The 22,693-nt window shown below is 34.9% G+C and overlaps 1 protein-coding gene across 4 annotated transcripts in view; it reads right to left on the bottom strand.

Moving 5' to 3' along the window:
* Nucleotides 1–552: 552 nt before the first annotated feature.
* The window catches only part of TMX3 (thioredoxin related transmembrane protein 3), a 45,198-nt gene continuing 23,057 nt past the window's right edge, over nucleotides 553–22,693 (bottom strand). Inside the window, exons 8-16 of one of the 4 annotated variants that reach the window (XM_010586690.3) lie at nucleotides 22,311–22,388; nucleotides 20,252–20,318; nucleotides 16,112–16,210; nucleotides 14,008–14,065; nucleotides 13,764–13,817; nucleotides 13,389–13,445; nucleotides 6,371–6,500; nucleotides 5,104–5,172; nucleotides 553–4,460 (exon numbers count right to left, since the gene is read on the bottom strand). In XM_010586690.3, the coding sequence (XP_010584992.1) occupies nucleotides 4,200–4,460; nucleotides 5,104–5,172; nucleotides 6,371–6,500; nucleotides 13,389–13,445; nucleotides 13,764–13,817; nucleotides 14,008–14,065; nucleotides 16,112–16,210; nucleotides 20,252–20,318; nucleotides 22,311–22,388 (873 nt within the window). In that variant the 3' untranslated portion in view covers nucleotides 553–4,199. The other 3 variants (XM_023543740.2, XM_023543741.2, XR_010323436.1) reach the window with 3 other exon arrangements.

The raw sequence follows: 22,693 nt of genomic DNA, 5'->3' as shown, positions 1-22,693 counted from the left end.
TAGTCTTTGCAAGTTCACAAGTTGTATGGGACCATTTTGTGGCTTAACTATTTTGGTTATTCCCATGCTACAGAGTAATTCACTGCATGCCCACGGTATAAAATATGAAAAAGAGAAATTAAAACTTAACATTGACATAAAGCACTGTTTTTTCATATTTTCCCCAAATGATGCTTAGAAAAAAAGGAGGCTTCAGACTCTCATTTTACTTACAACAAAAGTGGGGTGCCGAGGTCATGGTGTATCCAGGATCACTATGTAGTAGTTAAGGACACAAATCCAATTCTTATAACTTTAAATTCTTTAACAGGAGGGTGAATGTAAAAAAAATGGCATGGTAGCATCAGACCTCATCTAACTTCACAAGGGAAGGGAGAGAGAATCAAGATCAACACCAGCCTAAGACTGATCCCATGAGGTAAGGTCAGACATACCTACTCTTTCCAACCTTTTTACCAATTCTGACACCAGTCGTCCCTCCCATGGCACTCCTTACATCTCTGCAGGTTTCAATAATTCATTGCAGTGGGCACACAGAACTCACAGACCATATTCACAGTTACAGGGTTTATTAAGGAAGTAACAGATTACAATTCAGGACCGGGAATGACTCAGGATACAGATCTTCGGTCAGGACATCTTGGCTATGCCCACAGGCAGCCCTCTCTCACTCTAGTGAAAGATACCCTCTTGGAAAAATCAATATTTATAAGTAATCAGATTTTACATGATATGTCAAATACAAAACAGGTCAAGCCTATGAATCTTAGGTTTCTCAACTATAAGTGGATTAGATTAGAATCAGATCTCTATAAAGTCTGTTTAAACTCTAAAATTGTTTTTATAATTATGAATGACTTACATTTTAGCAAAAGGGAAAAAATACTTTGTAGAGGGTCAGTCTTGGCTGTCCTCTCTGCGCAGAACACTATTCGTTTCACAACCAACCAAAAGAAAAATAATAAAAGTAATAATATATTACACATGTTTTCAGTTAATTTATTTTAGAAAAGCAAAGGTTTACAATTGGTGCCATAAAGCAGGACATCATGAATTCAACAAGTTAGTAATACACTTTCAAAAACCTTTACAGATTAGCCCAAAGTAAAAAAAAAAAAAAAGTCCACTCTTGGACGCACATTCTGAAACAAATATACATATATAAATAAAACAGTAAACATATCACAGAGATTGACAGCCCTAGCATTTCACATTGGTTTATTTGGACAATTTCTACATAACAAAAACAGCAGAGTGATTTTTCCCTGTCCTACCTCCATTATTATATGCAACTATGATGAAAATAATTATTTTGCAAAACCAAAACCAAAACTGTCCCCTGAAATAAAACACAAGAAAAGAACAGAAGTCCACCAAACTAAAACAAAGTGTAGTTAGTTAACTACTCATATAGACCGAAGACACAGGCCCTCCTTCAACCTCCAGACATTTGGCAGCTTAATGTCGTCTCTAAATCAGATACCAGGGAGAAGTGTGTAGGAAGAAGAAAATGAAAATTCTGGGCCTAATACACCTCAAACAAGGTTCAGGTAAGATTAGCCAGAGAAATACTAATGTATACAATGAAATAAAAAGGAATGCAAGCTCCGATGGAGTGCATCGGATACTTGATAAAAACATGCCATTTCTTTCTATGAAATATATATATTCTCTGAGGACCAAGTTCAGCAACAGCAAGCATCTAGAATTCTGAACTATAGAAGTCAGAAGTAGAACCTTTGCAATTGAAAGGGAAGGTGAAACTCCAACTTACTAAAGGACATTTCCTGTGACTGAGATGCAATGACAGTTAAGATTTATCTATGAATTATGATGTCTATGTTCTCCTACTAGGTACAATTATTAGAGGTTTGCCTTTATTTTGAAGGAAATTTTCCTAAAATGAAAATAGCTTTTCTAGTAAGCTCTGATATCACATTCATGGGAAACGCATACTAGCGAACTAAAGTTTAAAATTTGCTTTGTGAGCAGTCTGGCAATATAAACACAAAAAGAAATAAAATGGTAAACCTAAACCACTTACAAACTACATATTTTGTTCTTCCAATGAGCACACTTCAAAAGCACACACACACTTTGAGGCAACAGCACAAACGTGTGAAAAGTGTAACAGAAAACGAAGGCATTAATTTAGAAACAAGAAAACCTCGGAATACACAGGAAGATCACTGGATTTTTGTCTTCTGTATGTATTGAGCTTTACTTTTTTAACCCCCTCCCTATCGAGGCCTCTCATTTAGAGATAATGCTTGAATGATTCAATCCAAATACAAAAACATGGAGGTGACTAACATCTGAGAGTGGTAAATGTGAAAGAAAGAAAGAAAACAAAAAGGCATGTTTGTAGCAGAAATGTATCCTCTCACTGACTACACAGCTTTCGCTTTCCATAGTAGCTGAGTATCAAATGAGGCATCTGTAGTTATCTAAGCTTGTCACAATTAAAAATCCAGCCTGATCATTAGGAACATTAATATTTACCTTCTAAAATAATTCATCATGACTCTCTGGAGAGGATTCTACCTGATGAAGCTAATAGCATATATCTCCAATTTCTATTTAAGAACACTTACCCCAGTATTTCCTGAAATTCTCTGACTGTATGTCTCATTATTAAAAAAGTAATGGGTCCCAAACATTAAGAATGAGTAATTATTAAATTCTAAAAACAAGAGCACATGAAACAATAAACTACTAGTATAATTCTTTAGTACCTAAGATGTAAGAGTTTCAGTTTAGTCATGATCAGCAAGGCAGTAGAAATAACAAAAGCCCTAGACAACTTCAGTATCAGGACCATGAATAACGTATTTTTAAACAAGTAAACATTTTTAAATGCTTAAAGAAATTCTTTATATTGGATAACTCAATCACTCAAGAAATAACCACCCAAAAAATAGTCACCTAAGAAAATTCAGCTGGAACGAAAGCCTGAAAAACAACAAACTAATCTACAATAAACATACTATAATGTTACTGGAAAAACTACTAATTTATTAGACATTACGTGGGGTGGAATTCCTACCTTGTTTCACTGTGGACAGATGATGGGAGGGCACTGGTTGATGGAACTGAGTGGACACTAAAGATAACTGGCAGATCTCTTTTTATTGGGCATGACTTTTGTTGTTTGACGTGCTGACAATGTCATCTATTACTCATACGAACATAGATATAGCAATAATATTACCTAACAGACTTATGGTCAATAAATTTTATATACACATATATATACACACACACACACTCACACACATTAGAATATAAGTTACAATAAAGAGTATCATATATATTACTTTTTTAAAAGCAGCAGAAGCTTTGTATGAAAGAAAATTTTAGAAGCAATCCCAATACATAAAATAAACCAAAAAAAACAATGAAGCTGTCTTGGCCAAAGCTGGGTAGGAGAAACAGACCTTCTGTTCCTGCAATGACCACCGAGGCATCTGTTAAGAGTGTCCGAGGGTATGGTTTGAAACCACTGTTCCAAGTCAGCCCTGTTTACAGTGCAAAGATCAAACATAAAGACTACTTTGTCCCACTCTATAGGTCCATTTGAAAACTTTATAATAATGTATAACTAAGTATTAAAGTTAAAAAGTAACATTTTCTCTCCTTTAAAAATAATAGCTAAAAAATAACATGGCTATGCTACACAAAACCAAATTATTAACCTCATAATTTTAATTCGATATATGGAAAAATTATTAGTTCTCCTTAAAGTGCCGAATTTTTTTTTAAAGACTTAACTTTGTCCATATAAATCTTATCCAAAATATATGAGAATGGATAATAGGGGGTGGAGGTATTATGTTCCTATAACAAACATGTATCTTCTACCTGATTGGCCAATTTAAATATTCTGCCCCAGAATCTGAACTTTGACACAAATATTCAGATAGAGAAACATGCAAATATAACTGATCTGTTAAAATAACATCTATGATGTAAACTCTGATGGAGTGTCTTTTTTCTGTCTGCATGTTTTAGACCAGCATCCCATCTCTCTGCTCCAAACATCCCCCCATTTATGGGAGAACTTTAATCCACGCAGTCAATATTAGTAAAAAACCCATAACATGTTCCCTTCTGTCAAGATCATGATTAAGTATCTAAATTCAATAAACAGACTCTTGAATAATTTGAAATCCTATCCACCATTTTATACTGCTAAGGTCTCAATCTTTCTTCTTTTCTAATGCATCTTTGGGTTCATGCATTGGAGGCATTACAGGCTCTCCATCGCTTGGCTCCTGTTGTTCTCTGCTCTCTTCCATGAAGTCTTGACCTTCCATTTCACTTTTAGATATTTCATACTGTTCTTCCATGTAACCTCCATCTGTGTCAGCAGAGTAGATTCCATAGCACATGATACTGATGACACCCAGTGGTAGGCCAAAGAGAAAGCAGCCCATAAGTGGTGAGCTCTTGAATATAGACTGTGGAATGATAATTAAAACTCAGTTCTCCTCAGATGTCATTCTGATACACAAAAGCACAAATGAATTTAAACATTGAAGTTTGACTCCATTTTCAACATGTTTCGTATGTTCTTTCCCCCCTTCTGGGTTACACTACTAGAGAAACAAGAAGAAGGAAAATACTGTAAAAAAATTCTTGGCTAAGTTGTTCTCAAAGTAAATAAAATATGGGATTGATAAAATATGGCTTTAACTTCCCATGAATTAATACCAACATTTCTACAGTAACTAAAGACACTGTAAGAGACACAAATTTTGTATGTATGTACGTATGTGTGTAACCAGCTACTACTACTGGCAACAGAGGATACCAAATACTATATAGCCTTTTCTAGAGACACTGATTTTTCTCACATCACATAGTTCTCTTTAAGATAGTTATTATATGCTCAACAGCTTTAGAGTTGTCTTCTGAGCTACAGTAATATTATTTTCCACCTAATGAATATATTTTCTTGATATTAATACTGACTAGTAAATATCCTGCAAATTAAAAAGACGTATTTTTTCCTAAACCTATAAATTTCCAGATTTTATCACAGACATAAAAAACCTATTACCCTTAATTATAAAAGACACTAGACAAACTGTCACAACTTACCACAACAGTAGTCCTGGCATCAAACATTATTCTCTTCAATCTCTGCAAAATGCTATCACCTCCTTGGGCCTTAAAACAGGGGGAAAAAAAATGTTATGTAAGTACCATTCTTCTATGTTGTAATCAAACAATTGGAGGTCAAAAGCTAACTACAGAAGACGGCCTAAAGCACCTGAGCCTGGCCTGCCCAGGTGTTGTGTGTGGTTGGCATTGCTAAACTAGAGCTGCTGAGCAGTAAAAGTCACCTGAGGATGAAGCTCCGCAAGGAGTGAAAGGCAGAGAGAGAAAAAGTCCTGATGAAAATCAAATTCCTGCATCTACCCACTCTTGAAGTTTACCAAATTTGAATTTGTAGGCTAAAAGTGTCAACAAAATCTGTCATTAAACAGTTTGAATCACGTTTCACTAATTTACAAATACAGGGTGAGTTTCATTTGAACAAGAATATTATTTTCATAAATACAAAATTCCTACTATGTGATTGAGTATTCTTCAAACTTCTTGACCTGGATCCAAAGGAGAAATACTTGTTATGGTATGAACCAACTTTCAAATAAAGTTAGTGTAAAACAGATAAAAAAAAAAAAGTTTCACAAAATTTCATAAAATCATCATCAAACTTAATAAAAACAAAGAAGTCTCGTATTTTCCATTTTACTCTATTAAATTAAAACACATGCAACTCACAGCCTACTCAAGTAATTACACTACCCTCTAATATGGAACCTATTTCAGAACCACAGTTGAAAAAGCACTAGAGTAAGATTTATAGAAAAGAAAATTAAGACATGCAGTCATTATTTCTGAGAAACACTTTATCAGACTGTAATTAAAACTTTTCACTGAGGCTCTGATTCTCAATTCATTTCCTTCTCTCTGAAGAAACTCTGGTCCTAATAACGTAATCCAATTGTACTCTTGAACCTAGAAAGGCCCTAACAGCCAGGAAAACCGATGATTGCTATTGGTTCCCTCAAATGCCAGAAACACTTCCCAATCACTGTCACAACAAAAACCACTCTCCAAATGACCCCTAAAGGAGCATTTCCACCAGTTAGCTGCCTCTGACATAAAAGAGCCTTCTATGTCCTCCATGTCAGGGAGACTTTGCCTATACCAGGAGAGAAACAATGTATAAAGTCTGCCCCCACCCTTCACCCCAGGTGATGGCCCACAACTGCTTTTAGAATCAGGAGTAAAGAGATGAACTTGTTTTCTTCTCTGCATCCTCACCATTATCACTTTAAAATAGAAACTGACAACTTACTTCTACTGTGCCATTCAAAATGTTATCAATGAACCGGACCATGTCACTGGCATTCTCAATTTGTCTATCCAGTAAAAAGTACTGTTGGTTAGAAGTATTCAGTACAACTACAGTTGGGACCGTCAATTCACTGAAAAACATAAAAGCAAAGAACTCAAAATACATATTAAATACAGAGATAACAAACATTCTGACATTATTTCACACTGTAGCTCAGTCACTATAATTACAAAAGGATGCACCAAAACCTTTGCCTCCGTTTGCCTACATGAAGAAATTTTTTAATTTCACATCAATTTAAAAGTATTCAAATCATTATATTAAAAAAACATTCTGATGTGTGATACAATAGACATAGCTGAATAATCATTATTAAACGTAAAGCTAAAATTATTACGTATGAATTATCAATTTCTGGGCAATGTGCCACAAATTAAATACATACCAAGAGTGTTAGTCATACACAGTCACATCTCAGTAAAATGGTACTCAGGTAACTAGGTAAGAGCATGGTCTCTCTGGAGTCATACTGCCTGTGTTCAAATCTGTCCTCAAACCAGATGTCAGGCAAATAATTTAGCCTTTTTTTTTTTTTTTTTAATAAGGGGGGAGCGGCAATAATAGCGATCTTGCTTTACAAATTAAATGAGAGAATTCTACTTAAACTTACAGCACAGTACCTCGTACATAATACATTTGCAATAAACACTCCCGCAAATTCTCTAACTCTCACTATACACTCTATCGCATTCTCAGGAAATGTTTCCGTGATGTTACCCGAGCATTAGTTCACCTTGCAGAGTGAAAAATGATGTAACAACACCAATATGTGCCATTTAATTGTTTTAAATTTTATTGTTTCTTTCAGGGATAGGGTTTTGTTTAATCATAAAAAGGTGCTTAATTCCTATGTCACAAACACGTTACTTTATGGCTATTTGTATGTCTACATGAAAGCATTATTGAAAAGTATAAAACTTTATAACACAAACAATTTACATCAGTATATTGTTGCTGTGTCCCTTTGAGTTGATTCCAACTCATAGCGATCCCATGTGAGAGAGTAAAGCTGCCCCCTAGGGTTTTCTTGGCTGTCATCTTTACAGAAGCAGATTACCAGGTCTTTCTCCTACAGAGTGGCGGGGTGGGGTCAAACCGCTGACATTTCACTTAGCAGCCAAGCACTTAACCACTGCACCACCAGGGCTCCTTTATCTCTATATACTATCACTACCTAAATTACTGAGAAAGGATCACTAATTATTTTCTAAGAACAGAATCCCTTCCCATACCACATCCTTTTCCGGGTACTTTGCAGTTGTTCCTACTGGAGGCAAAATACACTCATCTGACCCCGGATGGACTTGCAGAGGCCTGAAGTGTGCTCATGTGGCTGGGCTTTTCTCTGTGTTTCTATGGCTGTCATGAGAAAATTCCCATGGGAATATTCTTCCAGGGTCAAGGACAACCAAAGACATGTGGAGCAAAGTAGAACATCACTGGCACGTTGGAGTCACATCTAGATGCACCCAGCCAAGGTCAGCCAACCCCAGACACGTAAGAGAAAATAAGTGATTACCGTTTTAAGCCACTAGTGTTGTACGGTACCCAAAGTTGTTATTAAGAAACAGCTGATTATAAAATTAAAAAAAAACAAAAAACAACTTAGCTCCATTCTTACGCACAAAAACGGGATGCAGTTATTTATAGATTTTTAGTTATTAGTTATAAGGCATGAGTCACAAAAAAAAAAAAATCCCTTCTTATGGAATAGATTAGAACCTGGCAACCACATAAAAATACCTTTTATAAAAAAATAAATACGCAATTGAAACAAATGTTTGTTTCGAAAGAATTCAATATGAATGATGGGAAATAACACCTTATTCTGTTAATTAGATTCACAAAAACCCAATACAAAATAATTTAATAGCCCAAAGACCTGAAAGTACACCATTTGTCTTGGAAAAAAGTAAAAAACATATTCAATACTGTAATTTTATCTTAGATAATAGTATCAGGCACTCGCCGTAAGTTAAAAACATTCTAGGTATCAATACCTGTTCAATCTCACTAAGTTATCTGCCAATATTAATGCTACAGTAGTTAAGAGCTTTGGAGTAAGAGAGATCTGGATTTGAGGACTGGATCTCTTTAACTTACTTGTTGTGCATCCTTGGGCATATTACTTAACATCCTTGAGTTTCTTCTAAGAAATTTCAATTTCCTCATCTATATAAAATGGAGATAATAATAGTACTTACACCTCACGGAGTTATTATAAAAACCAGATGAGATAATACACACTGACCGCTTAGTCCAGTGTTGGTCACAGGGTAAGTGTTCAATAAGGACTTTCAATTATTATTACATAACCTTGAGTATGCGCCCCTCTCTCTCTCTCAAAACAAACAAAAAACTGTCAGGGTGGGTTGGTAGAGGGGGAGGTTTGTGTTCCACCTGCTTTTATTCCAAAGCTCCTTCACTTCTCCTTCCTCTTGTGCTTTGTAATAGTTAACTATATAGTAATATCTAATAAAATAGATCTCTTTAAAAGACAGTCAAATTTCTTTTAAATCAACTACACAAAAGAAAGCAGAATTATCTTCTGTTCCCCCAGAGACAAAAAAATCCACTCATTATTTCCTACGTGAAATCATTCATGTAGTTGTAACACTATGACAGCATTTTATTAGCATGTGAAGTCATTTTCTTTCAGTTAAATAATCTTTAAAATGTCCACCCTTTGGGAGAACAAAAGCTAAAAACAAGATACATTTAATGTGTGTATTAGTTTTCTATTGTGGCCATAACAAATTACCACAACACCCATTTATTATCTCACAGTTCTTTGGTCAGAAGTTCGGTAGGCTCAGTTGGTTCTTCTGCTATAGAGCCTCACAAGGTCAAAATCAAGGTCAGAAGGCTGTGTTCCTTACTGGAGGTTCTGGGAAAGAACCTATTTCCAGGTTCATTCTGTAGATGATGCAGCCGGCCTTGGGTCCCCATTTCCTTGCTGCTTGCTGGCTGGGAGGTTGTTCTCAGCTTCTAGAGGCCACAGAGTCCCCTGGCTCCTGGAACCCTGCAGCAGTGGGTGGAGTCCTTCTCTTGCTTTCTATCTCTCTGATCTACCCTTTTATTGCACCTCTTCTCTGCTTTTGCCAAAAAAATTCTCTGCTTTTAAGACCTCATGTGACTAGAATTAGGCCTTTCCCCACCCTGCAGCATGGCTAATCCAGGATAGACAGCTGCCTTCAACTCAACTGACACAAGGCAATCTTATGAACAACAGAACAAAATCATGATCACTGTGGCTACTGCGCCAATCCATCTCTAAGGGTCTCCCTCACCCTCACTCGCTCTCTACTTCACCAAACATGATATCCTCCTCCAGTGATTAACCCCTTCTGATAACGTGTCCAAAGCAAGTGAGCCAGACAGTTCTGTTGTCAGGCACAAAGTTTTCATTGGCTAATTTGCATAAGTAGATTGCCAAGCCTCTCTTCCTATTCCATTTTTTCTAGTCCATCTTAGTCTGAAACCTGTTCACCATGGGTGACCCAGCTGGTATTTGAAACACTGATGGCACAGCTTCCAGCATCACAGCAACAGGCAAGCCACCACAGGATGACAAACTGACAAATGGATGGTGGTAATTGAAGATAATCTATCTTAGGGTCCGTAAACTTAATTACACCTGCAAAGAGTCTTTCGATCTGTAATGTAATATATTCCAAAGTTCTGGGAATTGGAGCATGCACATTTCTGGGGGGCCATTTTGCCTACCACAATGTGGAAAATGAACAGAATCTATGCTACTATCTAGTCAAAATCACTTGTCAGGCTATCCTTGCCTAAAATGTATCTAATTCAAAATCCTCTGCGTAAACTCCCTGGTTTATATATACTCTAATACCCAGTCCTACTTATCTGCCAGTAAATATATTATCTTCTAAACACTGGTACTCTGAAATTACAAGACTTTTAAAAAATACATCATGCCACTTGTTTTTAGTTAAAATTATACTGCATAAAAGACAATTATTTTTTTTTTTAATTTTAAACATGTTTCAGGCATCTGCCGCCTGACAGATTACTGAAACGTCATGCTAAATATCACCACTAGTCAGGTAAATTGGTCAGTACTTTTAATTCAGTGGGATAAAACTGCCAAAATTATTTCACAACTGAATTTAGAATTTACAGTAAAATTATGTCTATGTATTTTTTATTAGAGATAACAGAATTTTATAGTAACCAGCAGAATACCAAGCAAAAAAGTACTCTCCTGTTAAATCCATGGTAACTTTGTATTGCTATTACTCACATGCCTTACTCTACATGTAGCTCTCCACGTGAAACTCTACTGACACCGATGATTCTGAGAAAAGCCTTCTCATTACCTTCCTCATCCAATGCCACATCCCTATATGAAATTAACTTTTTCTGAAGTCAGATGATCCTTACTCCTCAAAGTAACTGCCACAATCCAAACTGATTTGAAATATCACAAAAAATATATATATTCATTATCAAGATGACCACCTATACATCATTTCTTGTGGTAAATATATATAACAAAAATTTGCCATTTCAAAATTTTTTACATGTATAGTTCAGCGACATTGACTAAGTTCATCATATGTTCAACCATCATCACTATCCATTTCCAAATTTTCCCATCACCTTTAATAAAACCTCAGCCAGTGTCCCCTAAGCAATGAAGTCCTTTTCCCCACCTGCCCCTCATAACCACTAATAAACTTTGGTCTTTATAAACTTGCCTATTCTAGATATTTCATGTAAGTGAGATCATAAAATATTTGTCCTTTTGTGACTGACTTATTTCACTTAACACAATTTTTAAGGTTCATCCATGTTGTAGCATGTATCAGGATTTCATTTCTCTTTATGGATGAATAATGTTCATTACCAATGGTAATTACCATTGCCAACAATATACATGTGACACATATTGTTTACGAATTCATCTGTTGATGGACATTTAGGCTCCTTCCACCTTTTGGTTATTGTGAACAGTGCTGCAATAAACACTGGTGTACAAGCATCTGTTTGCATTCTTGCTTTCAATTCTTGTTTTACTACTCACATTTGTGTTTGGAAACTTTGCTGGTGCCAAAACGTTATATTTGAATTATCAGAGACTGATGAAAACAGAGGTGTATTCAATACGTAGTTGATAGAGTGGTGCAAAGTGAAGACCAAGGCAAGGTAAAAAATGAAGGATTTGTGGTAACAATTAAGAAAAGGTATCGAAGAAATGAATCATCACAATGCACACCATACCACAGGCATGCCAAGCTCCAAAGAAGTTACACATTAAGAGCCTTTATTATATTCTCACTAAAAGCAGCAATTTAGTTTCAGCAATATTAAATCATCTATCGCATTAAATGTAAATGAATTTGAATGTTATTGATTGTGTAGACTTGTGTCCATATTTCATTTGTAAAATCCATTTTTATAGCTGTAAAAATCTAAGCATAAGAAATTAAAACTGAGTCACTTGTACAAATTAAAATATTAGAATAATTTAAAACAACATTGGGAACCTGCAACAGCTTTTTTATCTTTTAAGAAGGTTCAATATAACACAAGGATTTAAGACACAATAGTTAAGAAAGTGATGGTATATAGCATTCACCTCCATATTACATCTATGCTTGTACTCTAACAAAACTCCTTCCATTTCATTGTTTTTCACTCAATCACTTCTAGTTATAAACAAGTGGCTAAAATGAGGGTCAGTAGCTATTTTCCTTTATTCAAGAACTTCTCATTTGCACTCCCTGTCTACAAAGTCTAGAGCACTGGATCTTAAACTTGGTGGCTACCTGAACCACAGGGAGAACTTGCTGAAACACAAATTACTGGGTCCCACCCAAGGAGTTTCTAATTCAAACATAAGATGTTATAAACATATAGTAAAATGACAATAGTGTGATATTGGTGCTGGAATTGAACTGAAACCAGAGTTTAGAATGGAAACAAAGTTTAGAAAAAGAATCAACAGAAATGAATGGAAAATTGCTTCATGATAAAATAATTGGGAACAGACCAATTCAATGAATTGTGTTAAGACGATAATTTTGAAGGAAAAAAAAATACATATATATGTCTATTCTAACATTTTTAAAACAATAAATTCTGGGTTTCTGGTCTGAACAAGATGGCATAGACTAGTCTCTCCCTGTTCTTCCTGCTAAGTACCACTACAAACCCTTGAAATAACTCAAGATTGTTTATATCACTTTTAGTTTTGATAGTTTGTTGTTTTCCAGCAGATGCTTCATTTTTTTTTTTTTTTTTTTTGAGAATACTGTCAAACTAATGATTGCAAAATTGTTTTAGTGTTTTCTTATCTGCCTTTTAATGGCTGCAAGGGCTGCACAGCAAAATCCCACTTCATTCCTGCTACAGGTGATTTGTGTCATATCTCTGTCAGCCTTGCTAGAGGTTTATCAATTATACTGATTTTTTTGGTAAGAAATCAGTTTATTGTTTCATTGTTTTTCTCTATTATTATTTCCACTTTCTTGTTTTCAATTTTATTGATTTTTTTTTTTTTTTTCTTATCCTTATTTCCTTCTGCTTACTCAGGGTTTATTTTGCTTTTCTTGTTTTTGTTCTAGTTTCTTTAGGTAGGTCTTGCATTATTTTCTTCCGGACTTTTCTGATTTTTAATGTAAGGCTTCAGTGCTATAAATTGCCCTCTCAGCACTGTCTTAACTGCATCCCAACTTTTTTTTTATTGTTTTAATCAAGCTTCCTACTTTATAACATTGACTTACGAGATGATAATTTGTTTTTTAGTAGAGAGCAATATTAAAATTTAGTAACTTTTGAATATGGCATTTAAAAACTAAAGTAAAATATTTAGCGACAGAATATCTGCATCAGAATATATCAAATGTTTTTGTTTTATATTTACCGGTCCTCTGTCTCTCAGAAAGAGATTTAAAAAATTATCGCAAAAATCATTTAGCAGTTTACTTACTCCATCAGCAAGCTATTTATATATTCATTTCCATCCATATGGCCAAAGTGAAAATCCCTAATCAACAACGAGAGAAAGAGTGATTAAACACACACACAAAACAGTAAACAATACAAAGAATGGAACTTTTGGGCTTAGTAAGCATGGAAACACTATATATTTAACATGTAAATCACGTACAATAAAGGTAGAAAAGAGAATATGAAGTCTACTGACTTTTGAATCATAAATACATATAAACAGAATTAAACAAAGGCTGTAATTTTCTCAGTTCCTTAATTCACCTTTGAAAGTATAAAATATTACTAGTGCTGCTTTATTAAATTACAAAGCATAATTAAAGACAAAAGATTCTTTCAGAATCCAAACACCTACCTACGGAAGTGGGCTTTGTAATCTTGGGCAACTTCCTGAATAACTGACTTTAATCTGCAGAAGAACAAACATATGAATTTTTCATCTCTCTTGAAAAACATAATAAAATAGCTCAATTCTAATGTCCGCTACCCTATCCTAAGTGCTGCAGGAAAAGTAAGAAACCATGTAAAATTTATCTGAACCCCTGTAAAGTCTGAATTAGATGACATTTGAAGCTTAAAACTATTTCAAGGTACTATACCTGGTATGTTCAATTGATGTATTTTTCTCATCAATAACTGCAATAACGACAAGCTTTCCTGAAATTAAGAATGACACATCTAAATTCAGTAACACTCATTATATGAACTTTTCAATTATGCTTTTGTTGTGGATGGGGAATTAATAAAGAATGGTTCTGGAATTTAATTCCAATCATCCTATACAAGTTAAACTCAATAATTGTATCAACACATTCTGGTACAATATATGCTTATAAAAAATCAATAATGAATTAGTTCACTCCAGGTGATAAGTTACCTCCCATCCCTGACCTCCAAAATGTAAGCAATGGTAAATATTTATAATAATTTATACACAAAATTTTTTTTTGTTTTCACACAACCTACACATTGACTAAAATAACTCTTTTGTCGAAAACTAAAGTCATATGGAATAAGCTAATATATCAAATTTACTAAAGTAATCACTATAGTTCTAAAAGAATGGTATATAACAACAAAAAATGATTTTTATACGGCTGTTCTCTTCAGTTCCAGAGATCACTACTTGCCATCAACTAACATTTATTTAACCCTGAACAGGACATAAATCATGACAAAAGTAGCTGGGACATCGGTATTGGAGTCAGAAAACTGGACACCACCATCCTGCAGAATCTACTACATCCTGGGTAGTGTACCCAGCCCTAGGAGAACAACAAGGAAGGCCATCACTTATAATCTCAGTAAACATCAACTTATTTTAGGGAACTAATACTGATTTCAAGGAGTTATTGAGAGAATCACTATGCTGCCAGGGTTCCCGGAATGAGATTACACGCACACAAATACTAGAACAGTATCTAGCTTAGACCAGGTACAAGAATATAGATTTAATTCAAGAATCTTTCATTATCATGCCCACATTTTAATGCTGCTTCCCCTAAGACCATACCGATTAAACAGCTCTCAACTCTTCTACACAATCTACACAATCTCAACTCTTCTAACCCTCTGCTGAAAACAGTAGTTCACAATGATTATTTTCCTTTTCAAAATATTATCTCATTTACTGTTTAGAACTTGGACTTTATGTGCTTCTTTAATTTTCAAATGCCTCATGAGTTATTTTCAAAATGTCTACCACATACAGAGCATCTTCCCAGCGGCCAGCAGGGTAAAAGAAACACGGGCAGTTTGTCATGCATTAACAAGCATTTAGTGCCAAATAATGTGCCACACACTGGGCGAGTTATAGAGGACACAGTGATGAGCACACTCAGACACAATTCTGCCCTTGGAGAGCTCATAGACCAGCCAGGAGACAGGCAATTTAACCAAATAGTCACACAAATAAATGTACGGTTAAAAATTAGAGGAGTTCTGAAGGAATAAGGTGCTATCAAAGAGTATTACAGAGGGAACTAACGTAGTTTGAAGGGGTAAGGGACGTTTTCCTAAGGAAGAAGTACTTGTATTAACTACACATTTCCAGACAAAGAAAATCTTCCCATTCTTTCACTCTAGAGCTATGCTTTTACTATACTTACCATGAAGTTGTGAATGGAAGCAAATGCAGCAACAATGTTCATGATTTATTTCTCACTTATAATTCACTGTCAATTCACAAAACAATTCCTTCTAAAATTTACACAGGACCATATAGTTGCCTTTGTATAGCTTTCATTTTTTGCATCCATATTTATATTTGCTTTGCCTAACATTTCCAGTCCTATAACTTTACCAGTTTCATTCCCATGTCTTCCCCTCACAAGTAAAAAAAAAAGTAAAAAGCAGACCTTAAAAGGTAATAAGTTGTATTCTAACTCCTATTACAAAATAAGTCTCCTCAGTGTAAGTTCTTGGTTATTTTTTCTCATTTCTTTTAATTATCCAGGCTCTCTGTCGTCATTGTGCCAATAAGTTCTATCAGTAAAATGGTAGCTTGTCTTTAAGCCACACACAAAGGTATATACTCTGGTAATATTAGTCTGTACTCTCATAAAGCAGAGCTGGCGTTCAAATCTAAAGTAAGGAATAAAATTTTTAAATACAGCTTAAAATTAATTTCCTACACAATCAGATTTAAGCAATCAATTAAGGAAAGAATCTGTAGTGTGACGGAGAATTGTACATGACTGTTACCTGTGTCTCCAAGCTCATACAAGAGGAAGCCATCCACCGTAAGGTAATTCTGAAACCTCTCTCTGGTGATCCAGGATTCCAGATCACCGTCTTCAAACTCTAAAAACAAAGCAAAGGTGGTAAGTGATGGTGTAAATATGAGCTCAAAATGTCTACATCTCACAACCTAGCAACATGTATAAAAAGCCAGACATAAGATCATCATCTGAAATTTCTAACTTTCATTTTTCAGAATTTATTCCAAGCACACAATCAAAGATACAAAAGGATCCATGCACAAAGCAACTGTTCAATGTAGCACCATTAAAAATAGAAAAAAAAAAATAACAACAGGGAAATAACTGAAATGCCCTAAATAGGAAATAATTTAAATAAATTATGGGACATGTTGAGGAAGACAATTTAAAGAACAAAAAAAAATACGATAAATAATTAAACTGTAAAGCAGGTTACAAAGTATTATTGCAGAATGACAGTAACTCTGTAAAATCTAAAGTATGAAGAAATTGATTGATAGATGATAAAATGAAGGCATATGGCTCCTCAATGGTTATCCTGCATTGATGGCTACCCTGGGATTATAGAACAACAGGTAACTGTTATTAAAATTTATTTGCTCTTCTTATTTTATGACATTTCTATCTTAAGTTTATCTTCTTTCTTATGTGCAGCTCCTAGCAATTACACACACACACACATATAAAACCTTAATACTTTGACCTTTTTCCAACATCAAATCCTTACTCTGCTAAGCAGATAGAAATAAATCTAAGAGGAATATTATATCCTGATTAGAAACAAAATTCTCCTGCAATTCTGGAAAATTATTACAACTGCATGAAAAGGAAACTGATGTAAAGCAGCATCTTTAAAAGTCTACCAATACGTCTGAAGACTGATTTTTATGGATTTCTTGAAAGTTATACATTTTCTACCAAGTGCACTGACAAACAAAACACTTTCATATTCAAAAACCCACAGCACAATGGCTAGCATATATAAGGATGAATACCAGATTACAAAGGACCTTTCAGGTCAGAGAGTGTTTTTTATTTCATTAGTTGTCAACAGGTAAGTAATAACACATTTTTGAGAAGGCAGATGACTTCATACAAACGTTTTTGGCAGTCACATGCAGGGTGAACAAGAAGAGCAGTTTGAGGCAGAAAGACCACTTATGTCAATTTCATCTGAGTCTAGGATGCTGGGAGCCCAGGATTGAGTGCTGGCAGTGAAGTGAAGAGGAAATAGTAATAATTCTTAAAGTCATTTTTAAGGGCGAACTCAGGTATGATAGATTGGCACTGCTGCGTAAAAAGGAATGACCTAAAATAATAGTACAAGATTCTTAGCCTAGCACAGAACTGTACAACCACAGGTTACACGGAAAAGAATGATTAAGTTTAATTTTTTGTGTATTTGCATATTAACTACTGTTTTGGATTTGTGGTATTATGCTTAATGTTCGAAAATAGGGAACTAGAGTGTAGGTGAGATGTTAGAGCTGGAATTATTGAGTCAAACAAACTAATTGTTGAACTTTGAGAGGAGACAAGATCAATGGCAGGAACCTATTGTAGAGAGACAGGGAAGAGTTGATCCTTCCTGAAATAAACTTTTAACAATGCTTAAGGAACTATTAATTAGAATTCCTTTCAATTGTTCCTCATGAAAATAAGTTTTTATGTCCAGACGTACATGTTGATCAACATGCATACACACTTATCTACATCCATGTGTAGATTTTAAATATATGATACATCAAATCTGAAAGTATTTATGGATTCACAATTTAAAAATACATATATAAACTGGCCACATTCCCCACTCCAAGTCAAAACCAAATTTTCTAAAGATTCCAAAAAGTGATAAAACTGGAAACTCAAGAGATAATAAACCATCCTCCTGAACTCCTGTGCCAGTGCTTATAATAAACTTATTAACAATAATTAAATATCAGCATAAGAATTCAAGGTAAAGCCTTTGTTTTATCTGAAGTCCTCAGGCAGGTCCTAAATACAAACCATTTCGGCTTAGGCAATTCAGCCTCGATGATCCCTACTGACACTTTATATTACTCCTGCCTTTTCAGCACTGTAGGCCATGTCTGAAACCTGAGCAATAAACAGGCACCTTCCTAGGCAGGCTCAAATAATATATTTGAGTTTAAACAGAAATGGTCAGGTTTCTTTCAAAAATGAAACGAAGTGGTTCTCTGAGTTGTTAAACACTCCTAACACAACTAAAACCAGTGATTTGGGGTCAGACATTTGAAGATGGAATTCTCATTATAATATTTACTATTTTAACTTAGAAAAAAAATCTCTTTAATCATGTTTCTCTAACTGTAAAATAGTAAGAATACAGATCTCAAAAGAGTGCAGCAATGATCAAATAAGACAATCTACACAAAGTGCTGCTCATACACGGAGTGCCGTCATCAAAGACCAGGTGGATGGAATACAAGTGGTGATGGATTAGTTTCTTCATATTTTCTTTTAGGCAAGCTTCTCTTAATTTTTTGTGAAGATGCTTAACACAGGCATTCAACAAACAGCCAATGGATTAGTGAATGAGCAAATGAATGAATCTGCTACTTAATGACACACCATTTACTTCTCTAACAACCTCTATTACCTCCTTTGTAACCTCAGGACATTAATGTATCTGCCTTCCTGCCTACCTCACAGATTATTCTGAGGGTAACAAGAAAATATAAGTCAACTACACAGACAGTACCTGCTGTAAAAACGATGAATAAATGCCAATTTTTTTACAGCAAGCATTCAAATTCAGTCCTCACATTTAAAGACCATGAAGATACAAGATTGTAGAAATGCTTAGTCTTCACAACATGACTATAAAAACAACTAAAATGCTCCTTTTACTAAAACAATCAAAATGATGCTTTTATTGGATAACCCTCTATGCATTTGAATTATTTAATCAATTCAAAATCTACTGCTCTCAACTTGTTCTAGGTTCCTCTCTCTGATACAGAATTCAGAAAGAGAAAGAACCACACTCTAGAGCCTGTTTCTGCAATGAAGAGAATGCTCCTAATCTGTGCTGTCCGATAGTAGCGGCTACCCACAAATGACTGCAGTGAGCACTTGAAATGTGGCCAGTGCAAATGAGGAAATGATTTTTTTTATTAAATTGTAATGTAGAAGATTATCAAGACTGCTATTAGGCAAGACGCTGCATTCACTTAACTTCTGAGCAGGCTCACATAACTTCTGAGCGAGCGGTCACTTAACAGATGTCAAGCTTCAATGCTTCCCTTGAAATCTAAAATACCTCCTAGTGCCCCTGTGAGTTTGGTGCACCACCCTTGTGTACCTCAGGGCACGGCCTGGGAACTACAGGAGTAGGTATTATATGAAACCAAGAAATTACTGTTAACTTTGTGAGGTGTTATGATAGCATGTGGTTATCTTAAAAAAGAGTGCATATTTTTTAAGACTGCCTACTGAAGTACATACTTAAGAAATGATATCATGTCTAGGGTTTGCTTTAAAATACCTCAAAGGAAAAAAAAACAAGTTGAAGCAAACATGGTTAGCTATTGCTAACTGTTTAGCCTGAGCTATACAAGGTTTTATTATTTTACTACCCCCTTTCCTACCGCATATGTTTGATATCATAATAAAAATACTTTAAAAATAAGCCAGTGTTTGCATCAATGAAGAAACAATGGCTAGCAGGTGAATGGTTACTTGTGTCAGGGGTGGAAAGGGAAGCACCTAGGGAGGGATGCGTGGAGGCTTTACCACCACTGATGTTCTGTTCCTTCACCTTTCTGGGTGTTTGGAATATTAGGATTTTTTTTTTTTTTTTTTAATTAATGTAAACATTTCAGGGCAGTATTGTACAGTAATTGCATAGGGTTCACTTCTCAAAAACACAAATAATTTGACAAAAATATAACAAATTCATTTTAGGCAAAACTCAATTAAAGAACACTAGATGGAAAAACTAAAATTGAAAGACAACCACAAATCCCCATTAGCCATTCAACTAATGGGGATTATAAGCAGTAGCTCCATTTGCTAATCTTTCATCAACACCTAAGTCCTACAAAAGATACAGCATTTTCATTTTAAGATGTTTTATATGAATTAAAACATTGCAACTTACCATCATAAATGAAGTAAGTGTCATCTTTGAAAACAAGCACAGCAGGCACCTCTCTCAGCACCACAGACTGCAAAAATTAGAAGTTTAAATAACATTTTATCATGGAAAAAATGTAGATGATAGCTATGATTGCAAAGGTACTGAAGGACACCAGAAGAAACCCCCCCCCCGCCCCACCAAAGTGTTAGAAACAGTTCAAAAGAGCACAGTGGGTCTCATGTTCATCCAAGAGTCAAGTTTGATCACTCTTTGTCCTGCAGCCCTGGCACAGGGTCCCGTCTATTACGGTGAACACCATGGATTACTGTTAGAGAAAGAAAACAGATCTAAAGGTACCACGGGAAGTAAGAGATGGGAGGGGCCCACAAGGTGCTGGAAAAGCAGGGGCTGAGGTATTAGCCCAGCTGGGCTCCAGTCCTCCCCACCACTTACTCTCTGGGTAGTAGTGAGTAAATCAGTTTGCCTATCTACTCTTCATCTGCTTCCTCCTCTATAAAATGAGGGCACTAACAATGCTTGTGTCACAGGCGGGTTATGGGAATTTATTAGATTGTGTATGTGAGAGCACTGTTTAAACTATAAACTGTTTTATAAATGACAAATTATAATGGTGGTTAACAATAAGAGATTCACTCAGGAGGTACCCTCTTCTTAAACCTGTGTTGCAATTATTTCAAAATAGTAAAATTACCATGGACAATCAGTATCAGAGCAGAAGAGAAATAATTAGGGTAAGTCACATAGAATTACTACATGAGAGTGGTTAACACTGAAAATAACAATAAATAATAGGATAATAGATAAAATAATAAAACAAATAGTACAATAAAAATAACAATAATGATTAAAAAAACTATAGACAGATGTTCCAGGAAAATTTAAAAATGAGGGAAGGGAGGTAGGCATATCTCAGGACAGAGAAAATAAAATAGAATTATTTGGTTACATAGCTACTAAAAAATGATACAGCACCATGTAAATGGCTATTTTAAGCAGTAAGGCTTTAAAATCAAGGACGCCTCCATTAACCTGCTCCTGGCAGCTCATCTAACGCTCGGGAAGTATTTTTTAATATTCACCTCTCTCTCTTTCAAGGACAATTGCTGGCATATTCCTGTAACACCAAGGAAATGGTCTGAAACCTTGTAGCTACCTAGTTCCACACATTCTAAATCCCTGCTCTTCTCTCTTGTTTTGTTTTAAACTCATTAGCTTGTATTAGTTATTTGTGTACCTGCCAAGCTTCTCCATTCATCTTCAGGTATCCTGAAGTCAGGAACTTCTTTTTTTTTTTTTTTTACCTCCGGGGTTCATAAACTCTAGCTGTAAAGCTAGTAAAGGTTCCCATAACCAAACATTAAAATTCAACATATGAGGGAGACCATAAAATTATGGGCTTTGTCTCTTATTTGAATACTGTCTATAGGAGTAAAAATTCCCATATTATTACAAAACAACTGTTTTCCCCAGCAGACTTTTACAACTTCATACTCAGAACTAAAACAAAGAGATGAAAAATACTGGTGTTTGCAGGAATAATTAAAGAATGCTTAAAAAAACCAGTTGAGAAAGCTAATAATAATAAAATTAATGCATAATAACCAAGGATATCCATGTAGCACATGCTATTTGTACCTATCCAGACCCTCTGAGTTCTAGGGCCCCTGACCTAAGATATCCCATTAAAATGTGAGTTCCATAAGGGCAATCTTGTTTGCCATCCATTAGCCAGGATTTTAAAAAAAGCATAGCACATGGTAAGAACACAATAAATAGCTGTTGAATAAAAAACAGAATATTAAGTAACTCAGCATTTCAGGATTTGAGCTATCACTTGTCACCACTGTTATTATTTTAAACAGAAAAAAGTACTAACTGTTAAATGCTACAAATCTGGGAATATTTCCTTATTAATAAGAAGCATTCTGATACCAGCAGTAAGGAGTTAACATGCTTGCTAGTTCCACAAATATGAGAGTAAATATATCTGAAAGATAAAATCAGTAATAAATTTAAAAAAAAAAAATTTGTGTCATTAAAATCCAATTTTAAATATTACCTCAGGAACCACGTCTTCTGAGGCAGCAAAGAAGTATGAATACACAATTAATTCTGAAGCAGCATCTACATATTTCTCCTGTAAAGATACAAACAAAAAAGGTCATTTTTAAATATTAAATATCAAGTTCATTTCTCATTAAACACTCAGAGCAGCCTACGCAACAAGCAGTATTATCCCAATTTGCTACCTACACTTTTATGTGAAAAGAGGGAATATAATGGAATGAAATAAATTGTTTGTAAGGCAAAAGACCATCGTATTAAGTGCTTTTATCCTTCTCCAAATAAAGTTCATTAAATATAATATAAGTTCAATTCATATTTATCAACTCAATTTGATGATGATTTCAGAAGAATACAGAAGTGATAGGTGGGTGGTGC

The sequence above is a fragment of the Loxodonta africana genome, chromosome 11 (assembly GCF_030014295.1).
Source record: "Loxodonta africana isolate mLoxAfr1 chromosome 11, mLoxAfr1.hap2, whole genome shotgun sequence".
Lineage (NCBI taxonomy): Eukaryota > Metazoa > Chordata > Mammalia > Proboscidea > Elephantidae > Loxodonta > Loxodonta africana.
This window is presented reverse-complemented; position numbering and strand designations above follow the sequence as displayed.